Source organism: Struthio camelus, chromosome 2, assembly GCF_040807025.1.
Source record: "Struthio camelus isolate bStrCam1 chromosome 2, bStrCam1.hap1, whole genome shotgun sequence".
Classification (NCBI taxonomy): domain Eukaryota; kingdom Metazoa; phylum Chordata; class Aves; order Struthioniformes; family Struthionidae; genus Struthio; species Struthio camelus.
The window spans coordinates 75,483,895-75,501,000 of NC_090943.1; the positions used below are offsets into that span (position 1 = coordinate 75,483,895).

General features: G+C 36.1%; 1 protein-coding gene across 7 annotated transcripts in view; it reads right to left on the reverse strand.

Moving 5' to 3' along the window:
• The window catches only part of AHRR (aryl hydrocarbon receptor repressor), a 94,958-nt gene that overhangs the window by 12,770 nt on the left and 65,082 nt on the right, over positions 1 to 17,106 (reverse strand). For all 7 annotated transcript variants that reach the window (XM_068936320.1, XM_068936321.1, XM_068936324.1 and 4 more), the window contains 5 exons: positions 7,041 to 7,130; positions 5,306 to 5,435; positions 3,721 to 3,854; positions 1,926 to 2,125; positions 221 to 339 (listed from right to left, as the gene is read on the reverse strand). In XM_068936320.1, coding sequence (XP_068792421.1) covers positions 221 to 339; positions 1,926 to 2,125; positions 3,721 to 3,854; positions 5,306 to 5,435; positions 7,041 to 7,130 — 673 coding nt within the window. The remainder of the gene's footprint in view (positions 1 to 220; positions 340 to 1,925; positions 2,126 to 3,720; positions 3,855 to 5,305; positions 5,436 to 7,040; positions 7,131 to 17,106) is intronic.

Here is a 17,106-nt window from a genome sequence, read left to right on the forward strand (position 1 = left end):
AATATAATTGTAAAATTGGCATTCTGAAATAGCAGACTGGTTCAGTACTATCTTTTGAAGTGAAAAGTTTTTTACAGAAGGCATATTAGAGATTAAAATATAAAAAATAATAAAAAGAAAGCATCAGGACCAAAAGCCTGACAACTTAACAAGTGAAAAGAAAAGGCAAAGTTCTGTCTCCATAAACTATATATAATCTAGAAGTACTTAGCGAACACACCTTTGATTTGTTTTTCAGCACTCTGTAACACATTAGGGAAAGTTGCACCTTCAGGATGACTGGTTCTTCCATATAATTCTGCTGCTTCACACAGACCTGAATTAGCTGTTGAACTGCAGCTGCAGAGGACAGAAAATGTGGAAAATTCCTTGTCAGTGAATGACAATACAGTAAATTCACAAACTGTGAAAGATGCAATCTTCAAGCTGTCAACCATTAACAAAGATCAATGGTTTAAATATGTAATAACTATCACAAAATATTTGTCTATGTTTCCTGCATCATATGGATGCTCAAACTAGTGTATGACTGGAATTGTGCATTTACTTATGAGGAACAGTTATATTTGAGAACATTCTGCTCACCTATTTCCGGAACAGTAACCTTCAGCTTGAATTGAGACAAACCTATGGATATTTGGGTCTTCCTATCCTTCTAGGTATTTACATCACACTCCCCAGCAATGCATTTAAGAGTTAGCATGACTTCAACTTGCAATAATTGTCATGTGATTTTAATGGCTTTCTTCCAATCTTTAGTTCAAAATGCACATTAGGGCTGGTAAAAGGTGCAAAGCCTGTGACACTGCTTTCCAAATTTCTCTGTCTATAAAGACCAACAGAAAAGAAATGTCTATATGAATTTTCCCACCATCCCTGCCAGCATGCTTCAGGCCTGTACCAAAGGAAACACCAACGTTAAATGCATACTTCATTCTCAGCTATTAAATTCTACGCCACACTCCAGTTAGTTAATAAAACTAAAAGTAAAGCACCTCTCTTCTAGGAGCTGAATTCTGATCATTAAGTAATTTCACCTGGGCCACTGAAAAGCTAGCAGGTGTAAATGACTTTTGATCACCACTATTCAAACTGTGATCCAAAAGCCTGCATATCCTATTATATCAGACTTCCAATAATTTAGTTCTTGTCAAAAAAATGTATGTGCTAGAGCTACGTTAGATTTGTGGATAGTAAATCCACATATACACAAGCATATTCTAGTTAAAAATCAGATTATGATGCTGTCAGTCACACTGATGAGCATTTTAACTTCACAGCAATGGATTTCATTGCTGTAAGGTTATATTTAACTAAATAGAGGAAAAGACAATCTCAGCCCCAAAGAACAACTCTAAAATTCAATCAGAAAAGGGTAACAAAAATAAGTGTTAGGAAGGAAATGAGAGAAATTATTCTGAATACAATCTGTCCTAATCTTCTTTGATGGGTGCCCTGTGATCAGCTTCAGGCCATTTAGTACAATAGTAGAGTTATGTATTCGTAAGTCTCCTGTTGCAAGATAAATTCAAAAAACCAAATAAATCTCATTTGATTGTCTGTGAATACCACCCCCCCACATACAAACACATGCGCATGCGCGCACACGCACATTCAATTTTCTAATTTTTTTCCTTTCTTTTGTTTACTGCCAAAAAGACCAAGTGTGCTTTTGGAAATTATTGAAGTTTGAGAACTTTCAATAAAAATATTTTTTCTTTTCAGCTTCTATAACTAGTAGAATGAATTATTGCTTTCATAACTTCTGAAGGCTGGGAAGAAGAATCCAGATAAACTACTCACTTTCTTAGGAAAGTGTTTTTAAGTAGACAGTTATTTATCACAAGCTGTGTTTTTTACATGCTTTATATGCATAAAGCCCCTGGTATAGTTTGCTAAATACTAAAAGAATAATTTGAAAATACTTTGTATTCACTCCTGCTGCATCATCAGCTTTGTGTTTTGCTTTCGCAAGCAGGCTTTTCATCTTCATCTCTGTCACAGAAGGGAGCAGAAGTGGTACCACTATGCAGAATAAGGACAACTGAGGTGGTAATACTGTTCCCGATGAGGATTTCTTCCTTTGTCCAAAAAGAAACTTTAGTTTGCCTTGAAACTGCATTGTCTGTTATATAAAAAACACAATAAACACATTTAACATTTTTATATTTAAAATGCCAATATGATCTATAGACTGTAATGTTTAAATAACACTGAAGCTAGTTTTGAAACAGAGAAAAACTTGGAATTTCATTATCTTCATACAGTTTAAACCACACACTTTCAGAGGCATGGTGAGTGGAGGCACTATCAACAGTAAAGCAAGAGATCTGAAGCTGTTTTTTTTTCCTCCTGTGTGCCTAAAGTAGAAGTTTTGCATTATGTTCTATTTACCAAGACTAGAAGCTTATGATGGTGCTAACAGCTATTTTCTGTACACCTCAGTCTGAGGTTGGAACTATTTTTTCCATGCTCTGTTCTCTGCAGTGAGATGATTCTTCTTTCCTTGCACTTTCTCTGGGAAGTATATGGAATGGGACAACCCAAGAACTGTGCAGGATGACACCAACAGAAAAGGCATTTCTCGAGATGGTCAGATACAAAGTATATAGTTTGGAAGGAACCATCTATCCCTGTCTCAAATCTCCATATTAGCAGAAGGCAGAGATCAGCAGAGGACGGGCTCCTCAATGGGCTCTTCCCTCTTCTCTTTCAAAGCAGGTTCCTACAGAAAGCTCTGTATTGCTGTTGATATTGGAGAAGCTAATAAGCTAGCCTGTAGTGTACGTGTGACCCATCACCTTTCACCAGGATGGTTTATGCTGTGGTTCTGTTTCCCTTGGCTTGTCTGGTTAAGGAAGGTTTCACAGAGATGCTCCTGGCTAGCAAAAGAGTAGAGGGCAGAGCCTTCAGGACAAATCTGAACTTGCAGACCTTTGCTATGCCTGTAGTGGCATGTTAACAGCAAACTGCTTCCAGTGAAAAAACTGCCTACCACAAAATGACCGGAGAAAACTAAGACCATTTGAGTTTGGCATTTTCCAGAGTTACAAGACAGAAGTCAGGATGCAGAAGTGACTAATTGGTACATATACTCAGATCCATAATCTTCCAGCAAATGAACATGTAAGAGAGAAGTTGCATTTTCCTCTTTATGCTATTTTTGTCTCTCATTTTCTTTGCACATGTCCTACTTTGTCATAAGAAAAAACAGGACTAGACTTTATTATAAGCAAATCAGGAAGTAATTTCTAGAAACAAGCCACTCCTCTTCTAGTAAGAATAATTAAGCAGTATATAAGAGACATTCAAATTCTGCTTTTTATTATTAAAGGACTCTTTACAAAAGTGGAAAATCAATAATTATTATTCTTGTTCCTTAAAGTGAATACTTCACTTGTGCTTAAACGTTCATGGTTGAAAATCAGCTGGCCTCCCTTGTGCTAGGCCTAGTAAAAATGGAGGACAGGTGATGTCCCAAAGAACTTAAAACATGAAAGTTTCTTGATTCTTTCAATTTTAAATACTATAGCTTTTTTTCTTCCTTCATTCTTTATATGTAATTAATAAATGTCTTTAGGTGTTCCTTGTTATTCAGCAAATAAAAAGTGTGTCCTCATGATTGTCCATAACATACATATTTATATTCAATATCTTTCATAAGAAGTAATTTAAATCTGTATGTCATGATTACAGTTCTCTATGTGAAATTATACTTACAAGGAAGCCAGAAGTACTGTCCAACAAGCACCGAACTCGACAGATGAAACAACGAGTTAAGAAGGAAGAATAATCTGTTGTCATACTGTCATTCTCTTGTGCTTTAAACAATTTACTGAGAATATATTCTTCTCCTATAAACAACAGTGGAGCAATATATGTTAGATCACACTAAAAAAGAATGAAAATTTACTGTATTTATTTGAACAAATTGTCACTGGAATTGCTAAAAATTATTTTATGGAAGGGTGAATATTAAATTAAATCATGTAAACAACTCTGCACATGCTCTACCAAAAGAAAAAAGAAAAGCTCTATAATGAGAGTTCAGATGAGTTTCTTCAGGAACTCTGACTTTTTTATTTCCTGAGTTTTAGTGATTTTTAATCATGCAAAACAGGATAACAGATGTTACTGCTTCTGAGATCAGTGATAATACATTAGAAAAAGGAACAAAATAAGGGAAAATGCTAATGCAAGAAAAAAAAAACAAATTAACAGTGGCTCATTAGTTAATGTTCAGCTGTTGCCTCTTTGATTTTTGATGAAGTATTTGCCAGTTTTGGACTACAGGTGCATAGCTTTTGAAATACTTATTTCCCAAAAGACACACACAAGTATTTGTACAGAAGTGTGAACTCAGAAAATGAAATTTTCTACAGCATATAACTTAGGACAAACTTAGGACAAAAATTCCAAATGTTTATAACCTTTTATAATTTGAAATCTCCATGCACATTGCTTCATTTGTTTTCTGCACACTTCCTGCAAAGTTTTGCAAAGTTCTTCAGGTTTCCATAAGGACTCATGCAAAACACTTAAAATGCGAGAGATTCTACCAAAGTTACACTTTGATTACCTGTATTCCTCATGACTTCACAAAGGCTACTGAAGGACTTACTGCAAGTTTTTTCCCCATCTGGAAAACTAATTGCTTCCTCACCTTCTGATGAAATGCATACATTTTGCTGTGATCAATAATTCTTTATAAAGTTAACATTTTCAATCCCACTATATTTTCTGTAGTCATAATTCCAGCTTTATGCCTCTTGTACAAAGGAGAAACTTTCTGTACATGTCCACCTGCCATCCTAGGAAAATGCAGCCTTGGGGAAAAAATGTATTGCTGAACCTGCTTTTTCTTCAGAAATCTCCTAGCCACATAACTGTGCATGGGGAAACAAATGGCAGAAAGTGATATCACCCCTGTTGTATTGTACAGAAACTTGTTGCATGGGTTTTTTTTTTTCATGATTAAAAGAAATACTAATGTCCTGATCAGTGTGAACAAAAGTAGGATGAACACTGATGATGTTCATTCTGTGTGGATGATAAAAATATCCATAGGTACATTAGTCAGAGAAAATAAATAACAACTTTCAAGCCTCATACCACACGCTACCTTATAAGTGTCAAGGATCAGGAAGAAACTTCATCTATGGGACAATAACTTCATAAATGGCCATGATGCAACTTTCCACTGAAGAATCTGACTTGATGTGGAACAGAAATAGGAGTAGATGCAGTGCAAGTCTGACCCTGCGTAGTGATGCCTATGTTTCCAGTCAACAGTATATAAGCCTACCTGTTTCTGTCTGTAATTGCTGTCCAGATAACATCTGGGGAGGATTCATGGCCCAGTGTAGTTGTCTACAGAAATCCTGGCGATCATCCACATGAATGTAATCATATATGTTTTGGTGCATTACATCAGTCTGAAACAATTGCAACAAGGAATGTTTAATCTGTAAGCTTAGTGGGGCAGAGACTTATCTTTTGGTTGATACTTTCCTTAAAATAATGGCTGGTGTAGGATACCTTCAGATCAAAGATTGCTTGAGGAAAGTTACTTCAGAGGCCCCTGTTTTTCACATCTGCTTTTTGCCTTTAACATCGCAAGATGATTATTTTTATCCTTAACTCTTTTAATGTTTGTGCATATGCAAATGTGAGTAATAAAAAAGTCCAACTGACAGCCGGCTACTAGTGGCATCCCTCAGGGATTGATACCGGGACCAATATTGTTTAATGTCTTAACACATGATGCAATAGAGTGCACTCTCAGGAACTTTTCAAAGGGTACCAGCTGGGGAGAATGGTTGACGTGCTAGAGAGCAGGAGTACTATGCAAAGGGACCTTGACAACCTGTAAATATGGGCTGACAGGAACCTCATGAAGTTCAACAAAGGCAAAGTCCTTCATCTGAATGGAATAAATCCATGCATCGTACAGGCTGGGAACCAACAGGACAGAAAGCCGTTTTGCAGAAAAAGATCTGAGAAACTGCAGGGGCAGCATGTTAAATATGAGTCAATGCATCCTTGCAGCAAAGAAGGCCAACCTTTTGTTGGGCTATATTAGAAAAAGCATAGTCAGAAGGCTGAGGAAAGTGTGTCTTTCCCTCTATTTTGCACTTATGAGACTGCATCTGGAGTACTGTATCTAGTTTGGAGCTCCTTAGGAAAAGAAAGATATTAACACACTGAAGTGAGTCAGGAGAGGGGTACCAACAAGGTTAGAGGGCTGGGGCATATGATTTATCCTGAGGAGAGAAAAGAATTGGGTTTTTTCAGCCTTAAGAAGAGAAGGCTTTGGTGAGAACTTACTGCAGTCTGCATCTACCTAATGAAAGGGTGTAGAGAAGGCAAAGCCAGGCTCTTCTCAGAGGTGCACAGTGGAAGGACAAGAGGCAACAGACAGAAGTTGGGAAATTCTGACTTGATATCAAGGAAAGCATTTTTACAGTTAAGATGGTTAAACACTGGAACACGTTGTTCTGCAGACATTATGGAATCTCCAGCCTTGGAGATATTCGAAACTTGACTAGACGAGGCCCAGAGCAACCTGCCTGAACTGGATCTGCTTTGAGCACGAGGTTGGACTAGATGACCTCCAGAGGTCCCTTTCAGCTACATCATTCTGTAAGTCTATGACAGTATATGTCCTATATACAGGCAACCAGGCTACAACAGCAGCATTTTATACTAGAACTGAAAGGAAGCATTTAGCTAAATCTTATATTTATTACAGATCTTGTTTCTATTAACAAAAAGTTTACAAAAGCAGATTGTCTCCTGCAACATCACAAGGAATTCATCTTCACCTATCAGCTTAAAAAAAAATTACAGTCTGAAATAGCATAGTAAAATAACTTAATTTCAGTTATAGTTCATATCTAGGCAGCAGTAGAAGGACATGGCAAAACAACAGAACACAGAGTACTGGATTTTAGAGAGCCAGTTAACAAGAATGACTACAAGAAAGTTTTTACTAAGATAGTGTGATATTAAGCATTGCAAATATTTGTTAATATATTTACCTGATGAAAGCCTAGATAGTCCACAATAGTTGATGATGCATAAAATATCATTCCATCTGCACTCACCACCAATGCAAAACCATTCAGCGACTAAAGAAGGGAAATAAAATAATTTAAAAGGTCATCAGAATTTAAAAAGTTAAATGGGTATACTATTTAATAATTTCACGAATGTTCTAGTCAGGTCTCTTTTAAAAAGATTTCAAATATGAACACAATACAAACATGGCCAGATCAGACTATGCCAAAGGTCCACCTAATCCCCGTATCCCATCTCCAATAGTGAATACCTAGGAAAGAGTGCAAAAAAAGAGAGACAAGCATGTGGTGTTATTTTTCTAGAACATTATTCCAGCCACCCACGACATTTGGTGGATTTTTCTTCCATGACTTTGTCCGATTGCATTTTGAAACCATATGAACTTTAATATCCCCAAGCTCTTGCACCAATAAATATCACAGCTTGGAATAAAGTAGAAAAAGGTGAAAGCAAAGCAAAGCACTTTGTTCTTTCTGAGCCTGTGCTATGTTCATTTGACACCTTTTAGTTATTTTACAGGAAGAGACGGTGAACAATTGATACCCTTTTACGTTTTTTTATGTGGAATAGATATGAAACAATCATTCTGCACAGAAGATGGGCATCACATTTTTCTGGAGACATATGAATTTTATGTAAATTTAGTAAAATAAGGTGCTTTGATCATTATTTAAGTCAGGCATGTGTTTTACATCAACTCAGATTTTCAAATTTTTATCAAGTGTGGTATCAATCTTCAGGACTCTACCTGAATAGCTAGTCAGTTTGCTAGAATCAGACTTTGGGCCTATGAGGTGATAAGTTTATAGAATATTATCTTTTAACTGCAAAATAAAAGAACAAATACATACTGCATATATATAGCCTTATTTTTGGTAATTCAGAATTAAATTGCTGGGATTTAAACAGTATAAATGCTTAGAATCTCATATATGTTTCTCCTGAACTATGTCTCCTCTCTTAAGAAGTCTGATTATATGACAAACAAGGCTCTAATCCAATGTTTTGTATTAAAATTGTAACTTACTGTATCATAACATACTTACTGAATATATCCCTATTCATAACATGAATACATGAGGCTATTAGGATATTGGTTTTCTTATATACGTTGTTGTAGTTTCTGGTTTCTGTACCTTTGCAGAAAGATTTTTTTTTTCCCTAGAATGAAATAGTGGATAACAATCTGGAACATGCTCTTTTTCCTTTTTAACTTGAATAGGGGTTAGGGTGACTGATGTAACCAAAATATTGTTATCCTCTTTAACATTTGAATCAGGCATTAATTCACATAAGCATAAGTTTAATAACAAGAGTCATCTACTTTTTTGCTGTTTTAATTTAAAACATTCAATTCCATAATAATTGCTTTGAATCTATATGTATTAATACATATACATAAAACAACAATCTCCAGCAAGAAAATTAAGTAGGTGTGTTGTATTTTCATTGTAGCAAGGGCTTTAAAATTGCACTTGTGTTTTAAAGTATGGCTATTTTCTTAAACGCTCATAAAATACATACATAGCATAATTATATAAATGCAGTAAACATAACAATTAGGTAATAACTATTTCACTGATACAGACCAGTACTTAGTCAAGAAAACAGCTGAATCACAGACTTAGTGAGGCCAGGAAAGCAACAAGAAAAATCTAAAATTAAAAGTATAGATTAAATGAAATATATTACACAAAAATTAGCATCCATCATGCTGCATGCAGACTAACTGATTTTGCCTATCTCCCCTTAAAAAGATTCACTAACATATCTTCTCTACAGCAGGCTTGCATTCCAAAGGCAGATTAGATTATCCTTACATGTGATAGTTTTGAGATCTTTTGAGACTGCAGTTTAAAGAGTTGTTGATGAAATACTGCTATATTATTATTATCCTTATTTTACCTTTCCCTCAATTTATGATTCTAGTGACGTGTATATTAATCCTGAGTTAATCCTGAAGCACAATAAGAACAGATTTTCAATTGCTCAGTAACCAGATACACTGACATATTTTTGTGAGTTTGGTTCACTTTTGGTTCCTAAATAAAGACCAGATTTTCAAGACTGCTTAAAGCCTGTTCCAACTATGACAATGACAGGCAAAATTTCAAGAGTTCAGGGTACAATAGGTGACCTCCACAGAAGATTTCATCCCAGTCATAAATGTAGAGCACCTCTGGAAACTTGACCAAGTGGGGCCATATATGGCTAGGGGTGCTGTGCCTCAACGAACCTGTGAAATGGTAACTAGAGAAATTAGTTATAAGACTGCAATGGCTTACACTCAGAAGAGCAATTACAGCAACTGATTTAATCAAATCAATGCTAACCAGGAGTCAGCTGTAACAATAGTCAAGGGCAAAGAGAGTTCAGCTCCAGGTCAGCCCAATGGATACAGATCTCTTTCAGAATAAATGTTCTCTCTCACTAGATGGATTAGCGTTCATTACTAGTTATCCCTGTCTACTGTTCAAGTGCAAACAGTTGTTGGACTGGTGCTGTCTTCTCTTGGAAATAACACTAAAATTCATCCCAGCACCTCACCAAACATAAGCGACTGTGTCAAGATTTCTACATATTTGCATCTGTGCCTTTTTACTGTGCTGACAGGAGCTTCTGTGGATGGCATCTGTCATATCCATTTACAGTATCAAGTAGAGACAAGAAAGCATTTTTGGCATCTTGTCTCTTTGGACTCTTCTTCACATCAATGAAACTATCAGTGACATGATGCTAGAAATTTTATTACATTTTGCACATCTGGCAAGACTTTGAATTTGGACAGACTAAAAATTTCCATGAAGATAGCCATATAAAATTTAACGGGGCTCCTTCATACAGGTGTCTACTGCTGTTAATGTGCACATTCCAAAAGACCTTCAGTTTATCCTCCACAACTGAGGCAGCTAGAAATTAAGAATATTTTTAAAAACCTTCATAATTAATGAATAATTAATGTATCAAGCCATACCTAGGAGGACTTAGAAAATTACTGCAAGATCTGAATATGATCATAGAATCTCATATAGTATCATACTGACTATCCTTAAAATACACAAATGCACTTTCCATTGTCTTGCAGGCAAGCTGGGTTTTTTTAACACCTTTAGGAAATAGACAGGGAGAGCATCTGTCTTTGCCAAGTATGGTTTTTATAAATCAAGAAATAAATACTCATGTTTTAAAATTAATCTTCTGCATCTGAGATAACGGGTACATTGTCCAGGCACATGTCTAGGCCCCTAAGAGATCCGTCTCTACCTTTAAATTGTAAACTTGCTCCCCTACAAAGGAACGTGGGCAAGTTTTTCTTTGCACAGTCACAGAGCTGGAGTGGGCTGGATCCAGTGCAGAGATTTGCAAGAATGGGAAGGGGAAATGGGACCAAGTGTATTTCTAAGAGTTCAGAACAGTGGACTGGCAACAATGGATACATCTATGAGGCTGCAGGAGGTATTAAGGAAGGGTGGGCGAGTCTGGTGCAAGAGGAGAGAAGTGGAGGAAAAGTTCAAGGAGCCATGTGTTTATATTAAGCCAGAACCGAGTATGGATTTGAGGAAGCTATGTAGATGAAGAGAAGTATAAACTTTCCCCTACTTCATTTTTGTTTTGTTTTCAAAACGCTGACGTCCTTTTCTGAGTTAAGCATCTCCTAGTTTTCATGACCCCAAACATAGCCATCAGATGCTCTGCCTTGCAGGCAGGAAGAACAAAATCCACTTCAGTGCAGCAACAACTTTTATGTAGCCACATGAAGCTATCTGGGATTAACAAAAATTCCACATGTCTAAACCTAATTTTAGCTGGGTAACCTGAAATATGACAAGCTGGACATGGAGTAAAATTTCATATCCAGTGAGTCTTATCCAAGACTGCAAATGTTTCTATTTTATCAATATTAACCCAAAGCTTTTTACAGTATGAAGCCTGACATCTGTAGCAGAGGACTCTGAACAGAGTCATAGCTGAGCTAAGAGATACACTTTTCTTAGTGTATATAGTTGGGGAAAAGGAGGAGAGAATTTGTTAGCACAGCTCTGGGACCCCAGAGCAGGATAGCGATGATTGCAAATTAGTGTGACAAAGACTTCTTCTGAGCTCTCAAACAAATCTCTCAGGTATCCTATTAAATTTCATCCTCAAGCCCCACACAGTAACACTGCATAGAAATTTTCCATTATTCTGGCCAGAATCCTGATGATTTGTTATGTTGAATAGAAGACAAGAGACAACTTCAGTCCATGAGAATGAAAGAAAAATGATCATGGCTTTCTTATTTTAAGTTCTGAGGTCTCATATTTAACAGGACAACCAAGTAGAAGGCTCCATTTATGATTTTAAACATCTTCAGCCTCTGAAATAAAATTCTGGCCCTGAGTTTTCCTGCAGTCTTAGCGTATGGGAGACTGCACTGGTGTGCTGTGTCATACCACAGCAGCAATTTACCTGGATTACCACCTTGGAGAAAGAGAAGGGGAAGAAAAGATGAGGCTATGGACCAGCCTTATACCTGCACAGTTCAAATTTCTTAACATAAGCACTGGAGCCAGGGAATAAGACTCTGCCTAGTGTCTGTTGCAGCTCGGTAATGCACACATTTGCCCAAACCAAAAAGAGGATGGAACAGAGAAGTACAGAGAAGTTTTTCCAATTTCAGCCCATTCTCTTGTGTAGAAATACTGAAAAGCCCAAAGTAGGGCTCTTGGATTTAGGGGAAAATAACCTAACTTCACAGCTCAATGTCTACATTATTTTCATTGTATACAACTAATGTGTTTTATCAATAAAGTCCACTTGCATCCTACCACATTTTTTAGCAATTTGTTAAGAATACTTACACACAAATGCATACACACATGAAGATTTTTCTGTGGGCATTAGCACTTTTGCAATGAAAAACAACTATAACTTCTAATCTGTAAAAGTACATGGTTGTAAACTGCCATTTGGTAAACCATATGGATTCAATGACAGATGGAATTTCTAATCCAGAATAATAGCTGAAACATGTGAGACAGACTTAAGTACGCATTGTGAACATTTTTTTGTTTGTATTTGGCTTTTTAAAAACATTTACATGAGTTTTCTACATTGTATTTTAAAAATGAAATCACTTTTTTTTTTTTCCCAAATGGAAAAAAAGAGCTTGGCACCAGACAGGGGTCTGTGTTCTTTTGAAAAACATGTACATCCAATTATTTCCTCACGAAAAGCTGCACCTGCTACTGAAACAAAAAACAATTAATCTGTCAATTCAAAGAAAGTACAACATTATTCTGGTGCCCGCAGTAGCTGTGAGATGAAAGTTATCAGTTCCTTCCATTAAGAAGTTTTAGAAACATTATTAATAAAAAGGTTCTCTTTGGGAATGAAGGCAAATATTTTGAGGAAGATAGGACTTCCTTTGGCAAGATCCTTTATATATCCTGATATTTTTAATAGTCCCATAGCAGAAAATCAGCCAGTAAATACTTCAAAGATATTTTGGTCAAGGTCATGGCATAGTAAAAATAAGAAAAAAAAAAAAAGAGAGAAGAACAAGTTCCAAGCCACATTTCTCTTATTACTCTTCCTTGAAATAAAGGAAAATTCACAAGCATTAGGTCTCCAGAGACCATGTTACTATGGTTACTAAAGTACAACAGTCCAGGCCTGCAGCCATGCCTTGCTTTGAACAGATTTTCAAGTCACGCAACTTGGGTACTAAATTTCCAGGGTCAACTGGCTTGCAGTTTATCTGGAATGGTTTCATTTAATAGTGTATTGCTGGGTTTTGCATCCTGTACAGGATGGGGCCATTTTCTGGTGATCTAAATAAGTAGCTATTTACAGACTCTGGAAATGATATACTCATTCTTGTCCCTCTTTCACACTGATATCTTCTGAATATTAGGAGGAAAATGCAGGCAGTTAATGTGTCTTCTGTCTTTAACTGTATTGTTTATTGAATCAGTATTTCCTTTCATGGGTGTTTTTAGCATTCACAATTACCCGTCTCAAAAATCACTCTGGAATCCCTAAGATTCTCTTTATAAACCAAAAAAAAAAAAAAAAACCAAAAAACTTTTACAGAACCCTGAAATAAAACTGAGCATAAAAGACTATTCAGAATTCAGTGTATCTAGTGACATCAGAATATGGCCTTTGCTCAACAAATACAGTCTCTTAGCCCTCCAGACTCTTATATATTTATTTTGTATCTACAAGGAAACTTCAAAAGAATATTTGTGTGAGTAAGCACTATTCAGTGTAAGAGGGGAGTAGCAAAAGTGTCATTAGCATTCAGTTTTGATCAAAGACTTGCATGTACTGGTTAGATTATAGGCAAAAGAAGCAACACAGCAAACACATTTCTATCATTTGAGCTAATGGAGGAAGTAAATCCTATTGGCTGAAGCCTACAGACATGGGTTTATGTGGGAAGCCTTTTCAGAGGGAAAAATGTTAGATCAGATTGGTTTTCCCAGACAGCTGTATGCAAGACAGTGGAAATAATGAAAATAAGGGTGAATTTGCAGTGGTAAACATTTATTTTCAAATACAAAGAAGTATGTACATATGATCATTAAACACCTTTCATTCTTGTTGTCCCAGATAAAACTACATTCACGTTCCTTCCTATCTGCCTAGTCTGGACATAATTTCAGGGTCCTCAAAGACAACAGGAAAATTTACAGTCTAGTGCTGTGCTACTCAGAACAAGGTCAGACAAAAGTTTCAAAGAATCATTCACATCCTAGGAAGAATTTGAACTCTGGCCCTCACATTCACTCTTGGATGGGACAGCTGTGCCTTCTGAAAGGCAGGAAGGATCATGAGCAATTAGTTTGTGAAATTTCTTATTATTCCATTCTTCACTATCACATCACATCAATAGAGGAATTAGACCAACTTTAGAGATACTTGGTTATATATATGCCTTCAGTCTAATGAGAGAGCTGGATCATCAAGAGGCAGCAGACCAAACCAGCCTTATGGAAGTCAGTTAGGAAAATATAAGTCATTGGGCTCCAAAAATTGTGAGCTATAAACTTTCAAGAGAACATAGTAGTTACCTGGAGGGTGAGACTGTAATGTGTGCACACATGTAAATACATTTTAAACCACTGATTTTGATATGGTTGATAGGTATTAAGTATTGGACACAACCAAGAACAAATTTGATTTTAAGTTATTTTGATGGCATGGTGCACAACTTGTAACTGTTCTTATGCTTTCCTTCCAAGCTAAACTTTTTTTAACTACGCTTGAATGGTCTTGGGGTAGGGCCTCTCTTCTTATTATATGCATTAGCTGCTGGCCTCCAGTGGGGCCAGGCCCTCAAAAACAACCACACTGCCAAAGATGGCACTGAGAAACAAGAGCTATACGCAGGCTAATCTGAAGCATCATTTGACTTCTTATTTGCAGAAAGATAATAATAGTATACTCCTGAAAGAGCAACATGCCAATTGAATCCAATTGTTTTTACAGGTACTAAACACTGAAAATTAGAATACAGACTATGCTACATGCTTCCAGAGCAGAGCAATACTAATGACTAATTGCTTAAAGACAGATTAGGGAAAATTTTTTACCTGTTGCTGCAAAAGTAAATTCATAGGTGACACCAAATACCTTAGTATAAATTTGTTACATGGCATGCTTGTATAGAAAAAATTATTAACACTAAAAATGTGTTGACAAGGTTTGGAGGATTTTTCATGTCTAATTGTGAAAAAAATGCAGTTTCAGGTTTCATTTCCTCAAATCAGATGTTACATTCAGAGATGGGAGGAAAGCTAGGGCAATATCATATCTTCAATGTGAGATTAGCCCTTCATTCTTTCTGAGTTCTGCAGCTGCTTTTCGTGTTTCAGCCTTCTCTTCAACACTTTCAATACAGAACATGCAAGCCTGATTAATTCCACTTAAGAAGACTCAAAATGAAGCATTAATTGCTCACTACTCTGCACTTGTGATAACAATTTCAGTTAGGTAGCCTTTGTACAATTTCTGCACATGTAGTAAGATTACCCAATTATTTCCCCAGAAATAATAACTTACTGAAAAGTCTTGAATATTTATTCAATCTATTGGACAATCTGACATATGTAAGTATCAAATGTCTGGAACTTTTGTCAGTGCTTTTTACGTGTAAGTATATCTGGTCCTGAAGAGAAGGACTTCTCATAATGTTCCGTCCATAACTGACCTTTATTCATACTTATAAACTGAAAACTAGTGTGAATGGCAGACATCTCTTATTGTAAGAAAACAAAACCTAAAAGAGACAATATTGCAACTTATATACTGTAAAGGAATTTCACAGCACAATTTTTCTGTGTTAGTATTTATCACTATATGTTATATTTTCTGAGACAGAAATATTTTTAGAGGGAAAAGGAAAGCAAACCAATCTGTACTTCACATCCTGTTCAATAATATATGCTAGAACATCAATGTTTTTAAACACCGTTTCAAGGCAGTGGGGTTTTTAGAGAGTGTGGTATTCCAGAATTTGGCTCTGGGAACTGTCTTGCTCTGCTACTGTACATCTTATGCATGTTCTGGAACCCCTAAGTACCCTGGATAAAACATATGCTGTCCCACACTGTCAACAGATGTTGATTCTGCTAGGAAAGAATTTAATGTTGCCAACAGACAAGCAATTCTTTCTCTAATCTAGCTATAAGGTGAATTGCAGTGGTAAGGATTGAAAGTTAGAAGAGACAAATCATTTAAAGAGCAGCAACAATGGTTGCAAAGCTTAAGCTTAAGGTGAATTACAAACAAGGTGAACCCCTGGAACCTTCTATGAGTCTCTGTTTTAGTTTGTGTAGACATTTGTCAAGATCATCATTTCTCTTGAAATTTCTGTGAGACAGGAACAAAACTATTTGAAGGTTCCCTATCTGACCTGTCCTCCTTTCTCCAAATCAAAACGATGTCCTTGCTACTAGAAAACCACACATTTAATGGTCCACATCATGTTTTTTTAATATTCTATTTTCTTTTCAGATCAAACTTGTCAAATACCATGTTTGAGTTTTATTAACTGAGGTAGGCAAAAAGTAAAATTGAAATGTAGCCAGTATTTCTAGTGAAATATATAAATTTACCTTATAAAACTTTCATATCCACAAAACAAAATCATTGTAATATTATCAACTTTGCAAAAATTCTTAAGACAACGTACCATCTTGCATGAACCCACTTTATAGATTATGACTTCACATTACTAAGAAGGGCTGAAAGTCTTAAAACTTTCCTGAGCTGAGAATGATCAATATATTGGAAGCAAATGTCAACTAGAAACACAGATTAGATTACCAATTTATAATTTCACTCATCTTCGGTTGTAAGATATGAATTATGTGTGAATGTAGTCATTATTTTAAGCGTCTATTTAATTTTTCATTTTTATAATACATCACTTTGCCATCTTAAAAAATAGGACACTTTTCCAAAATAAAACATTCCCAAAGAAACTTGCATGAAAAGAACAGTGTATTATGATTGACTTAGTTACTTGAATGCAAGTAAGTTACTTGAATGCAAGTAGACCAGTTCTAGTAACAGATTATATCCCAGCAGATCTATATGACATGGTGCTTGAATATGTATTGAATATTGATTGGAGAGTATACTTGCCAAGGATTAGTCCTGAAGTCATTTGGGGGAAAAAAGCTAATTTAGTTGAAACAGGATATTTGGTTGCAGAGGAAGTCACGTGGTCTTGGGATTGTCTCCAGAGGCACTGAAATAGCATGAGCAGAAAGAGAGGAAGCAGTTGCGAAAAGTAAGCTAGGGTGGAGTTTGGTGTAATGAACAGTCTGGAGATAAGAACAGGAGAGCAACAATTATCTTAATCTCAGATTCACATCTGGTCTATGTCCAAAGCTTACTGATTCTTTATGTATAACACTGCTAAGGAACAGCTTCTCCATTCACCAGTACACCTAAAATTCTCAGCTAGGTTGAAATGTGTCATATCACATCTGAAACATTGCCACATGTTTCTCTTTGTCCTGACAAATGGAA